Source organism: Hyperolius riggenbachi, chromosome 6, assembly GCF_040937935.1.
Source record: "Hyperolius riggenbachi isolate aHypRig1 chromosome 6, aHypRig1.pri, whole genome shotgun sequence".
Lineage (NCBI taxonomy): Eukaryota > Metazoa > Chordata > Amphibia > Anura > Hyperoliidae > Hyperolius > Hyperolius riggenbachi.
Window position 1 is genome coordinate 72,565,094 of NC_090651.1, and position 16,352 is coordinate 72,581,445.

Sequence of the window (16,352 nt, forward strand, 5' to 3'; positions counted from 1 at the left end):
ATAATTCACCTTTAAAGTGACACTGAAGCAAAAATAAACTTATGAAATAATGTGTGTGTAGTACAACTAAGAAATAAAGGAATGATTGTAATATAGTTTCCAGTACAGGAAGAGTGAAGAAACTTCAGTTGCCATGTATGCGAAAGAGCTTCTCTGAGTTCTCTGACCCAACTTGGGTTGGCTACAGTGTTGATTTCTGGAGCACTTATGCATCAAAGAAACCGTCAGAGACAGATTTAGGGCCGGTTCACACTTGTTTTAAAAATGTATTCATGGGATACGTTTTTAAAGCTTTGCCGAAATGCTGGAAGCGGATCCTGTTAAAAATTAGACCCGCTTCAACTCATGCAGAAACACGGATCACACACGGATCCACGCGGCACACCATGGAGAGTCAGGATTTGACACTTTTTCCTGGACTGGATGGGAAAATGTGTCCAATGCAAGCCTATTAGAACGGACACTGTCCATTCTCACTAGGCTAGTCGCCGCATCTGCGTCACCAGTTTTCATCACTTCCTCGCCACTGCCATGACGTAATACTCATGTGCCCCGCAGCCCATTGCCACTGCTTAGTCCATTCTGAACAGCCTGGTGGTTTGGGCTTCTCCATTGAGCCGCAGCAGACCAATGGGAATCCTAAGCAACTGGGAGAATTCTCATTGGTTCATGTTGGACCAATGAGATTTTTCCCTGTTGCTTGGGAGACTTGGCCTGTTGCAGCCTATGGAGAGCCATGTTTCTGCTGGTTCCCGGGCTGCTAAAGGGACTGAGCGCGGGACGAGCAGCGGCGAGACAGGTGAGCGGTGATGCATACGAGCTGAAGTAGCGACGCTATAGACACGGAACGGAAGCGGATTGGGTGTATTTGCGCAAATCATATGCAGAATGGATGGAACGCATCCAGTTTCTATTCTGCATCTGCACAAGTGTGTACTGAGCCTTAGATAAGATTTTTACTGCAGAGAAGTTGAAAGGGCTCTGCTCGTTTTATAGTTTAAAATAGTGTGTGGCTTGTAATGTAATTGCAAATATGACACAGAATTATGCAACACACACACACACACACACACGCACCACACACACACACACACGCACCACACACACACCACGCACCACACACCACACACCACGCACCACGCACCACACACCACACACACAAAACACACACACCACACACCACACACACAAAACACACACACCACCCACACCACCCACACCACACCACCCACACCACACCACACACACACACACACACACACAACACACCCACACACACCACACACCACACACCACACACCACCCACACCACCCACACACCACACACCCCACACACACCCCACACACACCCCACACACACCCCACACACACCCCACACACACCCCACACACACCCCACACACACCCCACACACACCCCACACACACCCCACACACACCCCACACACACCCCACACACACCCCACACACACCCCACACACACCACACACACACCACACACACCCCACACACACCCCACACACACACCACACACACACCACACACACACCACACACACACCACACACACACCACACACACACCACACACACACCACACACACACCACACACACACCACACACACACCACACACACACCACACACACACCACACACACACCACACACACACCACACACACACCACACACACACCACACACACACACCACACACACACACCACACACACACACCACACACACACACCACACACACACCACACACACCACACCACACACACCACACACACACACCACACACACACCACACACACACACCACACACACACACCACACACACACACCACACACACACACCACACACACACACCACACACCACCCACACCACCCACACGCCACACACCACACACCACACACACGCCACACACCACACACACACCACCCACACCACACACACCACACACACACCACACACACACACCACACACACACACCACACACACACCACACCACACACACACCACACACACACCACACACACCACCCACACACCACCCACACCACCCACACGCCACACACCACACACCACACACACCCCACCCACACCACACACACCACACACCACACACACACCACACACACACCACACACACACCACCCACACCACCCACACCACACCACCCACACCACACCACACACACACACACACACACACACACAACACACCCACACACACCACACACCACACACCACCCACACCACCCACACACCACACACCCCACACACACCCCACACACACCCCACACACACCCCACACACACCCCACACACACCCCACACACACCCCACACACACCCCACACACACCCCACACACACCCCACACACACACCACACACACACCACACACACACCACACACACACCACACACACACCACACACACCCCACACACACCCCACACACACCCCACACACACCCCACACACACCCCACACACACACCACACACACACCACACACACACCACACACCACACACACACCACACACACACCACACACACACCACACACACACACCACACACACACCACACACACACACCACACACACACACCACACACACACACCACACACACACCACACACACCACACCACACACACCACACCACACACACACACCACACACACACACCACACACACACCACACACACACACCACACACACACACCACACACACACACCACACACACACCACACCACACACACACCACACACACACCACACACACACCACACACACACCACACACCACCCACACCACCCACACACCACACACCCCACACACACCCCACACACACCCCACACACACCCCACACACACCCCACACACACCCCACACACACACCACACACACACCACACACACACCACACACACACCACACACACACCACACACACACCACACACACACCACACACACACCACACACACACACCACACACACACACCACACACACACCACACACACACCACACACACACCACACACACACCACACACACACACCACACACACACACCACACACACCCCACACACACCACACACACACACCACACACACACACCACACACACACACCACACACACACCACACACACACACACCACACACACACCACACACACACACCACACACACACACCACACACACACACCACACACACACACCACACCACACCACACACACACACCACACACACACACCACACACACACACCACACACACACACACACCACACACACACACCACACACACACCACACACACACACACCACACACACACCACACACACACACACACACACACACGCGCGTTCTTTTTCATAGCTGTACTACACATACAGTTCATTATATCATTAGTTTATTTTCACTTCAGTGTCACTTTAAGTGAATCCAAGTGACTTGTTTGAAATTCTTCTATAAAATAAAAAATACACCAAACATTCCCTTTAATGAAGTTTGTATTTCTCTCCTCCAGGCTGACGTGTTTTCATATGGAATAATCTTATGTGAGATCATCGCCAGGATACAGGCAGACCCAGATTATCTGCCCCGCACAGAGGTGAGTGCTACCTAGTTATCCGCTTACCTGTACCTCACATTACTGCCGAGAGTTCCTTCTACACTGCTGTGTACATAAATGACTAATTCAGCATTATTAAATCTTTTATTTTGACAAAACTGAACTGCAGACTGTGGTACTGTCCAATCATTGTTGGGTTACAGCTTTGCAGCTATTTTATTGGTGGGTAGATTGGAGAATGCATACGTTGCTACGGCGGTAATTTTATCTGCTTTATCACTCTGCAGCTATTTTAGCTTTGGATAGGTGGCAGAACACATACAGTGTATTTAAGATTTTTATTGTTGTCATTGTTCCAGTTGGATACATTTTCTTCACTCCCCATGAAGGTCATCCATGGGGACTGTGTTGCTGGCACTCACTTTAGATTTAATTTTAAGATGTCCAAATCATGTTGATTGATGGACACACATGAAAAATCAAATTCAGGGTGGTAGGTGCCCCAATTTTAATATATATAATATAATAATAATATCTAAACTTAAAGGGAACCTTAACTGAGAGGGATATGGACATTTCCTTTTAAATACCAGTTGCTTGGCAGTCCTGCTGATCACTTTGGCTGCAGTAGTGGCTGAATCACAGACCTGAAACAAGCATACATCTAATCCAGGCTGACTTCAGTCAGAGCACCTGATCTGCATGCTTGTTGAGGGGCTGTGGCTAAAAGTATTAGAGACACAGGATCAGCAGGAGAGTCTGGCAACTGGTATTATTTTAAAAATCCATATCCTTCTCAGTTTAGGTTCCCTTTAAGAAGTGGAAATACTGGTTCTCTTACCTCCTAGGGAAGGCTAACAGAGTGAACAAATAAAGTATATTTAGCACCAAAAATAGCGTTTCCAAGGTCACAGCCCTCTTCATCGGGACCAAAGAGCCCAAAAATTATGAATACAATTTAGTATGGAAGACCAAATACAGGTGAACCTTGGAAAAATTAGAATATCGTGCAAAAGTCCATTTATTTCAGTAATTCAACTTAAAAGGTGAATCTATTATATGAAATAGACTCATTACATGCAAAGAGAGATTTCAAGCCTCTATCTGTTATAATTTTAAGGATTATGCTTTACAGCCTATGAAAATCAAAATCTCAGACCATTTTTAGGCATTCTCCATAATTTTTGGGGAGGCCAATAGGGGCGTAACAATAGACTCTACAAGGGATGCAGCCGCTGCAGGGGGCTTCAAGGGGGAGAAGTTTCTTTTCCCTGTCCTGAGAGACGGACAACTAAGGGCACAGAGAGGGAAAAAAAAAAAAAAAAAACTTTCTCCTCTCTGCACAATTGTTCTAATGAATGCATTTGCTCGGCCACTGATAAGGAATAAAACAAAGTTTTGCAGACAGCAGACAGAGATGTGTCCTGCCCTGCCGCCAGCCTCTTCACTCCCTCTTGTCTACTGCAGTGATGCTGGAGGAGTCTGCAGAGCCAGTTTTGCTTCATCAAGGACAGAGTGAGTGCAATAAGAAGCAGAGGCTTGGAGCACACGTCTGTCGGGTGTGCATTTTTCTGCACACCATGTGTGTCTGTATGTGTGAAAACATGCAAATTTTATCACAGAAGCTAATGTAATTGGTAGGGAAAATGCATGTAGTGCTTCACTGCTGTCAGTTTTTATCTGCATGGGGAAAACACATTCAAGTGTGCACTAGCCAATTGGATAACATTGGTTCTCAGATTACCTGTGCAGAAAGCGGGGGTGGGGCATCCAAAGCAGGGGGGCCCAGTGATTTCAAGTTCGGCCCCTGGAGGCCGACCTCTAAGAAGAGCATTAGAGGAATGCTAGATGTGGTCAGCAATGCTTCCTTTAGCTGGCTCTCTTGCATATGATTGCTTTATGGCCTGATAACAGCATAGGAAGTGTTTGATGTACTTATCAGACTTTTACCATGGTAACAAAATACCAATCAATAAACTCCCCATTTGTCATCTCTGCAGTCCAAAGACTAAAAGTCAACATTCTGCCACACAAACACCAATAAATTCCTTGCTCAGGAGTGCTGAAGACAAGCTGAAAAGGAAAGTTGGAAAAATAAACCTAGTTAGTGTTTGTAGTAGGGTGTAACCACACATGATGCAGGTGCCCCTGTGCCCGTGAGAACAGGGGGGTCCAGCTATGACTGACTCCTCCCCTTCATTTCTCAGCTGCACACTGATAGGACACTGTTCTGTTGTTACCAGTTCTTACAGTGTCTGTTCAGCTTGCTGGATATTAAGAAAATATCACTTATGGGGCATGCTAAGGTTTTGTGACTTTATTTGTATTACACTAGCTTGTGTGTTTGTATTCTAATTTCTAAGGTTTTTATTCAGTAATGTCAATTCTCTGCAGGTGGGTGGAAATAAAGTATAATGCAAAAGGGGAACTATAATATAAACTAAATACTGTTTAAAGCAGACATGAACTCAGAACTTCATCTCTGCTGTAAGAGTTAAGCAACAGCATACAAACCTTTAAAGAAAAACATTTTTGTTACAGCTGATACAAAGCTTGCAATAAATCTGCAGTCTACTTCCTACTTTCATGTAAGCAGACATAGGGTTAATCTGTGTTTACAAATTAGCTGCTCTGCTGTGGCAGATGAGATTCCTGAGCTAACACAGCTGAGAGATCAAATTATGGTGGTGATTAGACACAGAAGAGGGGGAGTTAGACAGGCGAAACTCTCTAAATACATACAGGGTGCATTTCTCTTTCTCTCTGTTTTACTTCTGTCCTGTGTAAGAGTTTGTGTCCTCTTTAATTTGTTTATGAACATTAAGCGATGAACCACATTGGCAATGCTTAGGTTCCAATCCCGTCTCCTGTCACCTTCTATAAAAAACTGAGAAGGAAATCCTGTATGCTTTAACATTTGGGGCCCTTCACAATATTTAAAGTTGCTGCAGCAGTGCCCTCTGCAGGCTGGGAGTGGAGATGCAACACTAAGGGAAAAAAGTCCTTAAAATATTTTTTATTATTATGCATTTATATGACTCTAACATCTTCCGCAGTGTATATAATCATGTCACTAACTGTCCCTTAGAGGAGCTCACAATCTAATCTCCAGTCATTGTCTTCTGTTTCTGTTCCTAGTATACCCTATGGTCATTTTCTCTTAATTTGTTTTTCTTGGGATGAATAATGTTTTTGGAGTTTGGGAGGAAACTGGAGTACCCAGGCGAAACCCAAACAAACACGGGTAGAACATAAGAACTCCATTCATATGGCGTCCTGGCCTAGTTTTGAACCGGTCACCATGCTGTCCATTACACATATCATGAAAACGGGCATACATATGACAAGATAAATGGCGGACTCAAAGTGCTGGAGCTGCAGCCATAAGGGTGTGCTCACTAGGCAGTAGCAGTATTAGAGAGTCTAGCCCAAGGTCTCCTTGCTGAATAGGTACTGGCTTACTGAACAGGAAGAGCCAAGATTTGAACCCAGGTCTCCTGTGTCAAAGGCAGAGCCCTTACCATTACACTACACAGTCACTATCAATCATTTCCCACATTGCCACACCCTATATTACATCAGATCTCTGCAGAGACTCTAATTATTCCTCTCCCCAGTGCAGCCGCTAGCTTGGTACTGTTCCATCCATCACAAAGCTAGAGATCCTCACTTGTGTGCTTCTCCCTTTTATATCCCACCCAGTGACGGGTGACATTGTTCAAAATCGGTGTTAATCACTTCACCTGACTTATTAATGTGCGTGTGTGTGGTTCGCAGGTGACAATCTGATATGTATTCAGTGTATTCAGTGTTCTATTTAGACAGTTTGTTCTGCATGGTTATATGAAGGATAGCTATTGTTATCTTTCACAGCTGATGTTCCCATCCCAAGCTCCTGGGAGCTGAGCTAGCTGCAGGGCAGAACTCACCTGTTCAGCGTGTCACTCAGTTCTGTCAGGCAATGGGAGGTGGCTGGGCCAGATAATGGCAGTCCAGCTCTCTTTAGGAGGCAGTGTGCTAAGGTGAGACAGATCTCTCTGATTGAATCAGATCTGTTGGCTGCCCATACAGCGCAAGCCGATTCCCAACCAATTTCAGCACAAAATCACAATGTGCCTTGTGACGCCATCTCCACCGCTGTCCCCCAAATGTTAATGTGCAACCCCGCAATCAGTGCCCATGCATTAAAATCTCCTACCTATTCGGCCACCGCGAGTCCAGCTGTTCCTCCTTCTCCCCGTGTAATTGCCGCACGTGGCGCGTGTTTGACGTCAGTGCTATATGTGCAGTCACGTGGGACAGGAATGAAGGAAGCTGGAGCAACTGGACACGTGTGACGGGTGAGAGATTTTAATGTATGAGCACCGGAGCACATGAGCACATTAAAGGATACCCGAGGTGTTATGTGACATGAGATAGACATGTGTATGTACAGTGCCTAGCACACAAATAACTATGCTGTGTTCCTTTTTTCTTTCTCTGCCTGAAATCGTTAAATATCAGGTATGTAAGTGGCTGACTCAGTCCTGACTCAGACAGGAAGTGACTACAGTGTGACCCTCACTGATAAGAAATTCCAACTATAAAATACTTTCCTAGCAGAAAATGGCTTCTGAGAGCAGGAAAGAGATAAAAGGGGTCAATAGTTCATAGATTTTAGCTCTGGCACACTTCAATGAATGTGTAATTGAGTAAAAACAATAAAACAGTTAAAACTTAAAAAGTAGATTTAAACAAAATTAAAACAGTGGAATATCTTAAGTCATTTTTAGGAGAAGGAAGATGGATACAATTGTTTATTTCATTAGTTTATTTTCGCCTTGGGTGTCCTTTAACAATTGGGGGAGCAGCGGTTGGGGTTTCCGTCACATTCGTCGCTTGTCATGATTTTGCTTGCTGTTACTGCTGACCACATTGACCCCAGATTTCCCAGCATGCTTGGAAATATAATTTCGACCCGAAATTGGTTGAATTTGGCATGCTTGTTGCGTCACCGATTTTCATAGAATCTGATTGAAATTGGTGCTGCAACAAGCATGCCTGATTGATACATTTGACTGATTTTGATCCAAAATTGGTCGAATAATCAATCGGGCTGCAAAATCGCTAGGTGTATGGCCACCTTTATTCTGGAAGTGAACTGGCCTCTGTCTATAAAGATTTTTATCTTTTGACGTTATTTCTGTCTTTTTCTTGCAGAACTTCGGTTTGGACTATGATGGCTTCCAGCACATGGTGGGGGACTGCCCCCCTGACTTCCTCCAGCTCGCCTTCAACTGCTGCAATGTGAGTTCCCCAATTGTCACTGTTTCCTCTCCCAACTAGAGAGCTCAACCCAGACAGACGAGCGATTCAGCTCTGCGCAGCAAACTGCTTCCCAGATCATCGCAGTGACTGCAGCAACAACTGCCTGTTACCTCTTAGCTGTGGCTAGAAAACAACACAAAACCGAATGAGAGTCAAAATCTCTACTGGCTGTGAGCAAAACAGTTGCTTTAGATGTTAGTTCTTTGTAATGCTACGGACCATAAAAGGTCACTAAGAAAGAAATAACACTTCCCTATTCTGCATATCGGGAGAATACATAAGTGCTTCCCCAGCATTCATTTAGAGATGAGAGGGTAGCCATACCAATCCTGCTGGGAAAACCAGGTGCTGAAGGGAGTGGTCAAATTACATACAATTATTCACCCCCTGCACTCAGAACACACAGCAAGGGTGCCAAACCGGAGGATATTAGCCTCCAAAATGGACTGCAGCAGCATTTTGTACTAGACCAATTCACCAGCATTGAAGTTCCGTCCATAGAGTAAGGACCAATTCTATGTAGGGAACCTCCATGTGGATAACATGCAGTGCCACATCCCCATTGCGTTCCTGCTGTCCACAGAGCGCAACGGCCACCTAGCTGTAACCTAGCCTAAGGGTAGGGTCACTCTTGGAGGCCACGGGAAAATGGCAGCGATTTCCTGCAGCCGGATTGGCATTTGTGGCCGGTAGCCAGCTTAGAACACCTGACTGTCGGCAATGGGAAATCGCACATGCTCGGGAAAATCACACAATGCTCCCAGTGCACTGCAATTGTGCATTGGAAAGCATTATGTGCGTTTTTTGGGGATTTTTTTAGAGCAGAGATGAAGTTCTGAGTTTAGTTCTACTTTAAGGCCAGTTTTACACTTGGAGTTTGCGATGTAATGTGCACACTGTATCGCATCACAGGAATTAAGCTTCGTGGTCCTTATGGCAGGTAAGCATACCACAGTGTGACGCAGTCTGCAAGTGTGTAAGGGGCCTAAGAGGTAACACACATGGCAGCTTCCACAGCCCTCCTGTAAGGCGCAGACTTGGTAGACCAGCATTCTTTGAAGTTCTACAATGTGACAAAACTATAAGCGGACTTCCTGTGTTGGGTACAGGTCACTGTGAAGTTATTGGACGGCTAGTATAGGTGGATGGAGAGGCTTCTTTGGTCTTATTCTGTGCTGTGCATACCTGAAACCTGTAGATCGTATCCAGCAGCTGTGTGTTTACAGCAGCGGCATGTGTTGGGGATTTTGTGCTTATGTTAAGTATGGCTTTTTCCTCCTTAGATGGACCCAAAACTTCGTCCTTCGTTTGTGGACATCGTTAAGCATCTGGAGGAAATCTTAAATCGTCTGAAGAATGAAGAGGCAGAGAATGAGAGAAGAGCCAATAACCCAGAGATTACAGAAACCAAACCCCTTCCTAAAGGTGAGCTCTACCTTCTCCTCTGTGATCTGAAGCTATTGCTCCTCTGGTGAAGCTGTAGCTACAAACAATAAAGCACCCCAGTGGAAATTCCATGGGCCCCTTGTCCTCATGATAAAGTGTGACCACCCTACATGTAAATTCGGCCTACCTCAGCAACATGTGTGGCCATCATAATTTCCCCCATAGCAAGTGTGGCTAATGCTGCTCTTCTCCCTTAACCAAATGTGGCCTGTGTAGTATCATGGGGGAAAGAGGAGGTGGCCCCCTCACAGTTCCAGGGGAGGTTGGGTGAGCTCTAGGGACACCGCTGGTCCTGAGTTTTCTCACTTGTCATCACTTCATACAACATTCAAAGAGGAGGATAAAGCTGCATGAAAAAAAGGTAGATCTTATTCCTGTGGAGAGAGCAATTTACTTTGAATCCCCCATGCACACACCCTGTCTACTCAGACCAGATTGGTAAACCTTGCCAAATATTCACCTACAGCCCAAATCTATTCCTAATGCTGACATTCACAAAAACTTGCACTAAAATGGCAGCTTCCACATTCCTTTTCCATTCAAAAAATATCTACTTTGTAGTGCATTAGGCTGGGTTCACAGTGGTCAGTTGCATAACACGTATTCTAATGTGTGTGTGAACTGCAATGGAGACTAGACATTTAATACAAAGCCTGCATGCAGCGAGTTAGAATAATGCAATCAGTTACAATGCAGTTATGTGAACAGGCCCACAGAATTGTATGGGCAGTGAGGACTGTGAACTAACCCTTACTGTTAAGGGTAAAAGGATGTTTATTTTAGTCTGGATTCAACTCCCCTTCCAAAAAAAAAAGGTTCTCATCAAATCTCCATACAGTTGAAGTAAACTGACAGTCTTCTATTGCTCCAGCACATCTTCAGGCAGTTTATTCATCATGTCTGATGAGACACTAGAAAATCTGTGCAATGGTGGGGGAGCAATGGCCAATAGTGTTGCACTGCATCTAGCAGTAAAATGCTTGCAGTTCAATCCGTATTCCATTGATTTCTGTTGAAATCTCTAAATTTTCCATGTTGAGTAGGAATAAATCACCATCCGATCGAATTCCAATTGGATAGGGATCGGTCAGCTTGGCATGTTATGATTTTCTAGCTTAAAGTGAACCCGAGGTGGGAATTTTATAGAGCCTGCCATATTAATTTCCTTTTAAGCAATACCAGTTGCCTACCTGTCCTGCTGATACTCTTATCTCTAACACTTTTAGCCATAGACCCTGAACAAGCATACAGCAGATCAGGTGTTTCTGACATTATTGTCAGATCTGACAAAATTAGTTGCATGCTTCTTTCTGGTGTAATTCAGCCACTACTGCAGCCAAATAGATCAACAGGACAGCCAGACAGCTGGTAACTGCTTGAGGACCACAAGCTTACAGCCCCCTAGTGACCTGGACATTTTTTACAATTCAGCACACTGCAGCTTTAACGGTTTATTACATGGCCATACAACTTACCACGCCAATTATCTTGCCTCCTTTTCTTGCCACCAACAGAGCTTTCTGTTGGTGGCATCTGATTGCTGCTGCGATGTTGTTTTTTTATTAATTTATAAAATTAATTTTCCTCCCTCCCTCCGAGATCCAGCAGTAGGATCGCCTCTCATGGGCATCAGCCTATGAGGGATCAGATTTTGAGCCTCTCCTGGGGGCAGTTCAGTGACAGAGCTGTCCCCCATACAGCGATGCACTAGATGGCAGCGCTGTAAAAGTAATTTTGAAAGGTTTTTTTTTTTTCCATTTACAGCCTGCCAGCTCTAATAACGGCTGCCAGGCTGTTAACGGAGCGGATCTCCATATCTCAGCGGGAATGCGCAATCCCTGCTAATCTCCGCCCCCCAAGACTTGATGGCGATCGGCGTTAGGCAGTCCTGGGGAGCCACTCTGCGGCTTCCGATCAGTGTTAGGCGGTCGCAGTGTGGTTAAAAGGAAATATGGCAGCCTCCATATCGCTCTCATCTTGGGTTCACTTTAGGGGGCTGGTTCACTCTTGGAGCACAAATCATGATTTTGCCACAATTTGTGTTTGTGATTCCCATTCAATAGAGTAAGAATCTAATCGCAATCGCCCCCACAATCTTGCATGCAGCACGTTTGCGATTTATGCAGTTCGCTGCAGTGAGAATAATCCTATAGGGATACATTAGTAACAGCTGAAAAGCGCCCAAGTGTGAACCAGCCCTTACAGAGACATACCCGGGGTGTAATGATAGTAAGATGTTCTGTTGATTGTTGTACTGAGGGGGAATAGGCATTTCAGTGTACTATGCTTGTTTTCATGACTGCGGCCAGATTCTGTGAAGAAGCATGCCAAGCAAGTTAATAGGATTCATTGTGGCGGAAGTTGTTGTCGCCTAATAATGTGACTCATTTTGGCCACAGAAGAAAACGTCCTATTGTCAGATAATTGCCATTGTTTCCTATGATTGTTGCTATTGCTGAGATAACAGGTTGTTGTGTTCCTGTCCAGGTTCCAGCGAGAAAGTCCAGGGACTGAAGCGTCTGATTGCAGCACCACAGGACGACAAGATCCCTCAGAAGTCCCCCCGTCCTAGGCGGAACATTACTCTCTCCAGGAGCCAATCGGACGTCTTCACCCGGAAACCTGTGCGCAAGATTAATGTGCAGGACCCTTTCTATACCCCCACCAAGGGCGCTCTACGCAAAGTAAACCCTTTTAATGCCAGAGAGGACTTGAAGGGAGGGAAGATCAAATTCTTTGACCTGCCCAGTAAGTCCGTTATTTCGCATGTCTTTGACTTGGACTCCCCTAAGATCGATGGAGCCATGGCGACAGGGCCAGTGCGTCAACTTTTCAGCCAAGACACTGTGGATTTGTCCTTTGTTGCCAGGAGACGTTGTCAGTCGCTCCCGGTGTCCCCTGAACTTGTGAGAAGAGACTCCGTCCCCTCCACATCCCTCTCCTCCACGATGGGGTGGCAGGACCCTGCACAGCTCAGCGGAGAGGTCAGAGCCAAACTGTCTAATGTTAGATATGGCGTTTCAGAGATTCCCCCTTACAGGTCACGATCCCCAGACTGTATTCAGGCAAATGATGAGGACATGGACTGCACTGATGGGCCAGGCACCCTGGACAATACTAAAACAACTTCCTGTGCTGCAGACAACCAGAAGACTTGTAACCAGCTGCTGGTCAGCGAGGGGGACCTTACCCAGAATCCCCGGAGTCCCACCTACCACCTCCCTGAGGAGGACAGTTCACTGGGGGCATTTCCAAGGTCTGAGGCCATGGAAATAGAGGACGCTATAAACGAGAATCAGTCTGAGGCGTCACTTAACTGCAGTCCCCCAGCCAGGTTTGGGGGTCTCCAATTACTACCGGGAGAGGAAACCGATAGCCGGGACCGCCTGTGTGACTCCGTGTCCAGCTGCCGCATCATGCAGGGCGTCGTGAAGATGTGACCCCGCGGAGTGAACACTACTGCTTCCTGCTCATAACTGAATCACACTATATGAAAATAAAATAGGAAAAGATAATTTCAGTACATCGTCTTCCCCTGTCCTCTTTCCCAGGGTATAAAATCATGGCGGTCTTCATGCCCCCTAATTCCCGCAGTCTCCCACGCGTGTAGCTGCTTTGCTACTTTTTGCTACTGACATAAAAATTAGCATCCTGCATCTTCATGTGACTGGATTATTGATGGAACCTCCACAAAAGTCTTGTCACCATGACAACCAGACTGCAGCTGCCTCAGCACCATATTTAGTGGAGTAACTCTGAGCAGCCAGTTTCCTTCCATAGCTGTTCATCTTATCACAGTAATCAGTTATGTAAATGGCTTGCGCTGGGTTACTGTACATGGCAGTGTTATATTAAATATGTCCACAGGTGAAAGCCTAATGCACAGGATTGGTATAATAGCAGCTTTTAGACTAAGATTGTAGTACTAATGTGGAAAGGCTGAATGTTAAATAATGTGGCCATGCAGTATTGTCATAAAATGGGATCACATGAAAGCTGCAACCAATAGATTATAATAGGCTGTGCCCACAATGCTGTTTTCACAGATCTTCATTTAATCCTTGCCAGCCTTCGGTAATGTGAGTACATCGATCCAGAGTGATCTGTAGGGGCCTTGCTGTGTGTGGGGGATACCAGACGATGGCTGCACCCCATAATGCAAATACAGCAACACAGTCCTGCGAGCAACACTTCCTGCATAGCAGTGTCTACATGGCTGCTCTGCCTACTCAGTTTGTCATTGCCAAATAGGTCTGCATTAAGAACATGGAACTGTAATCAAGTTGTGATGATGCAGTGGTGGGACAGGGACATAGCACTCTTAAAGGGAACCTGACGTGAGAGGGATATGGAGGCTGGCATATGTATTTCCTTTTGAACAATACCAGTTGCCTGGCAGTCCTGCTGATATCTTTGGCTGCAGTAGTGTCTGAATCACAGACCTGCAACACGCATGCTGTTACACTTGTAGATTTTTGTCACAAGTATCTGATCGGCATGCTTGTTCAGGGTCTGTGGTTAAAGTTATTAATCGAAGGATCAGCAGGACAGCCAGGCAACTGGTACTGGGTAAAATTAAATGTTAATTTCCATATCCCTTTAACTTCAGGTTCCCTTTAACAACCTTCCAGTAATGTTAGACTGCTCACACATGGTCAGATCCCTGGGTGGGGTGTCAGGCAAATCACTATACATGGTTTCAGTGGCTCTTCCATCCAATGTGTTTGTGGGACGTTCCAGCCGGCTTCCTGATCCTGTCACAGTACATTGATCCGCTCTAGTCACAGTACATTGATCCATCACTTGTACATCAATACAGAGCAGTGTGCTTGTGATTCCCATTACTTGACAGCTATACTATTGATGGTTCCTGCTCAGTCAGCAGAGGAATCACTCCTGATTCTTGGACAATCTGATCATTTGATTGGATGGTTCATTGGATCGGAAGTTACAATCAGCTCATGTATACAATAGACCTGGTCAATGTGATGCAGATCTGTCTTGCTTGCATGCAAATTATATGCAGCTTGAAACTAGGCCAATTAGAATTGACAGGAAGTGCATAAAATTGTCCCCATTCCAAGCTGCATACAATTTGCATACAGTCAAGAATTTGGAGGTCCGCTAACTTACATGCCTAACATCTGGCAGTTGTAAATGGATTCTCTTTAAACATCTAAACAACCTAACAGAAGCTTCGGAAACCTTTCTGCTGAGATTGATGTTACTCGGGGCTATAACTTTTCTCCTCTATATGGCAGTTTCTTATTTGCACGGCTTGCAGCAACAGCTGTATACAGAGTGCAGCATCACATAGCAACCAATTGGGAAACATGATGGGTTGCAGTTGCAGATTTCCCTGTGATGCTCTAACCCAGAGTTGGAGTGCTGTTATGGGAATGCTTGTATATGCGTGACAAATAGTGAGCACTACGGCCTGCCTAATACTGAGCATACATCCTGCAACCCGATTGGCCGACAGTCCTTGGCTAGCACTGTTCAGAGTCCATAACTGCTTAATGGTCTTGTTTAGGTAGGCTCTGGCATTCCTGGGTCATCAGTACTGTGCGAACAGCCTTGAGTCAAATAACTTCAACTGAAGCCAGTGCAGGACAAAGGGACAGACCAAGGGGAGGATCTATGCTATCCGTGGCCTTCTCTCTACTTGGGTATATATCTAGACATGAACTGAGTTTCCTTACTTCAGGTTCCCTTTAAGACTGAAGGCATTTGCAGATATGCAGCTGTACATGAGCAAGAACTTACTCCCATAATGCATCTCTTCCTGGCCATGACTTCCTGAGAAGCCATGTCTGGCTTTTTAGACACAGACGTAAATTACATATAAAGTCACTGATCTGTAGTGATGGATAATGGGAGTAACTTATTGCTTATATGATGCTGAATACAAGTACGAATTTTTAATAAAAGGAAGATTATACTAGTCATTAAAAGAAAGTAATTTGGATTGAGTGTAGCCCCCACCCACTCCCTGTAATATGGGAAACTGTAGATTAGATTCATCT

General features: G+C 46.0%; 1 protein-coding gene across 2 annotated transcripts in view; it reads left to right on the plus strand.

Annotated features, from left to right (window-relative positions):
• TESK2 (testis associated actin remodelling kinase 2) overlaps positions 1 to 13,849 on the plus strand; it is a 141,060-nt gene extending 127,211 nt beyond the window's left edge. For both annotated transcript variants that reach the window (XM_068239506.1, XM_068239505.1), the window contains exons 8-11: positions 3,529 to 3,612; positions 8,773 to 8,859; positions 10,164 to 10,305; positions 12,814 to 13,849. In XM_068239506.1, coding sequence (XP_068095607.1) covers positions 3,529 to 3,612; positions 8,773 to 8,859; positions 10,164 to 10,305; positions 12,814 to 13,766 — 1,266 coding nt within the window. In that variant the 3' untranslated portion in view covers positions 13,767 to 13,849. The remainder of the gene's footprint in view (positions 1 to 3,528; positions 3,613 to 8,772; positions 8,860 to 10,163; positions 10,306 to 12,813) is intronic.
• Positions 13,850 to 16,352: the final 2,503 nt, after the last annotated feature.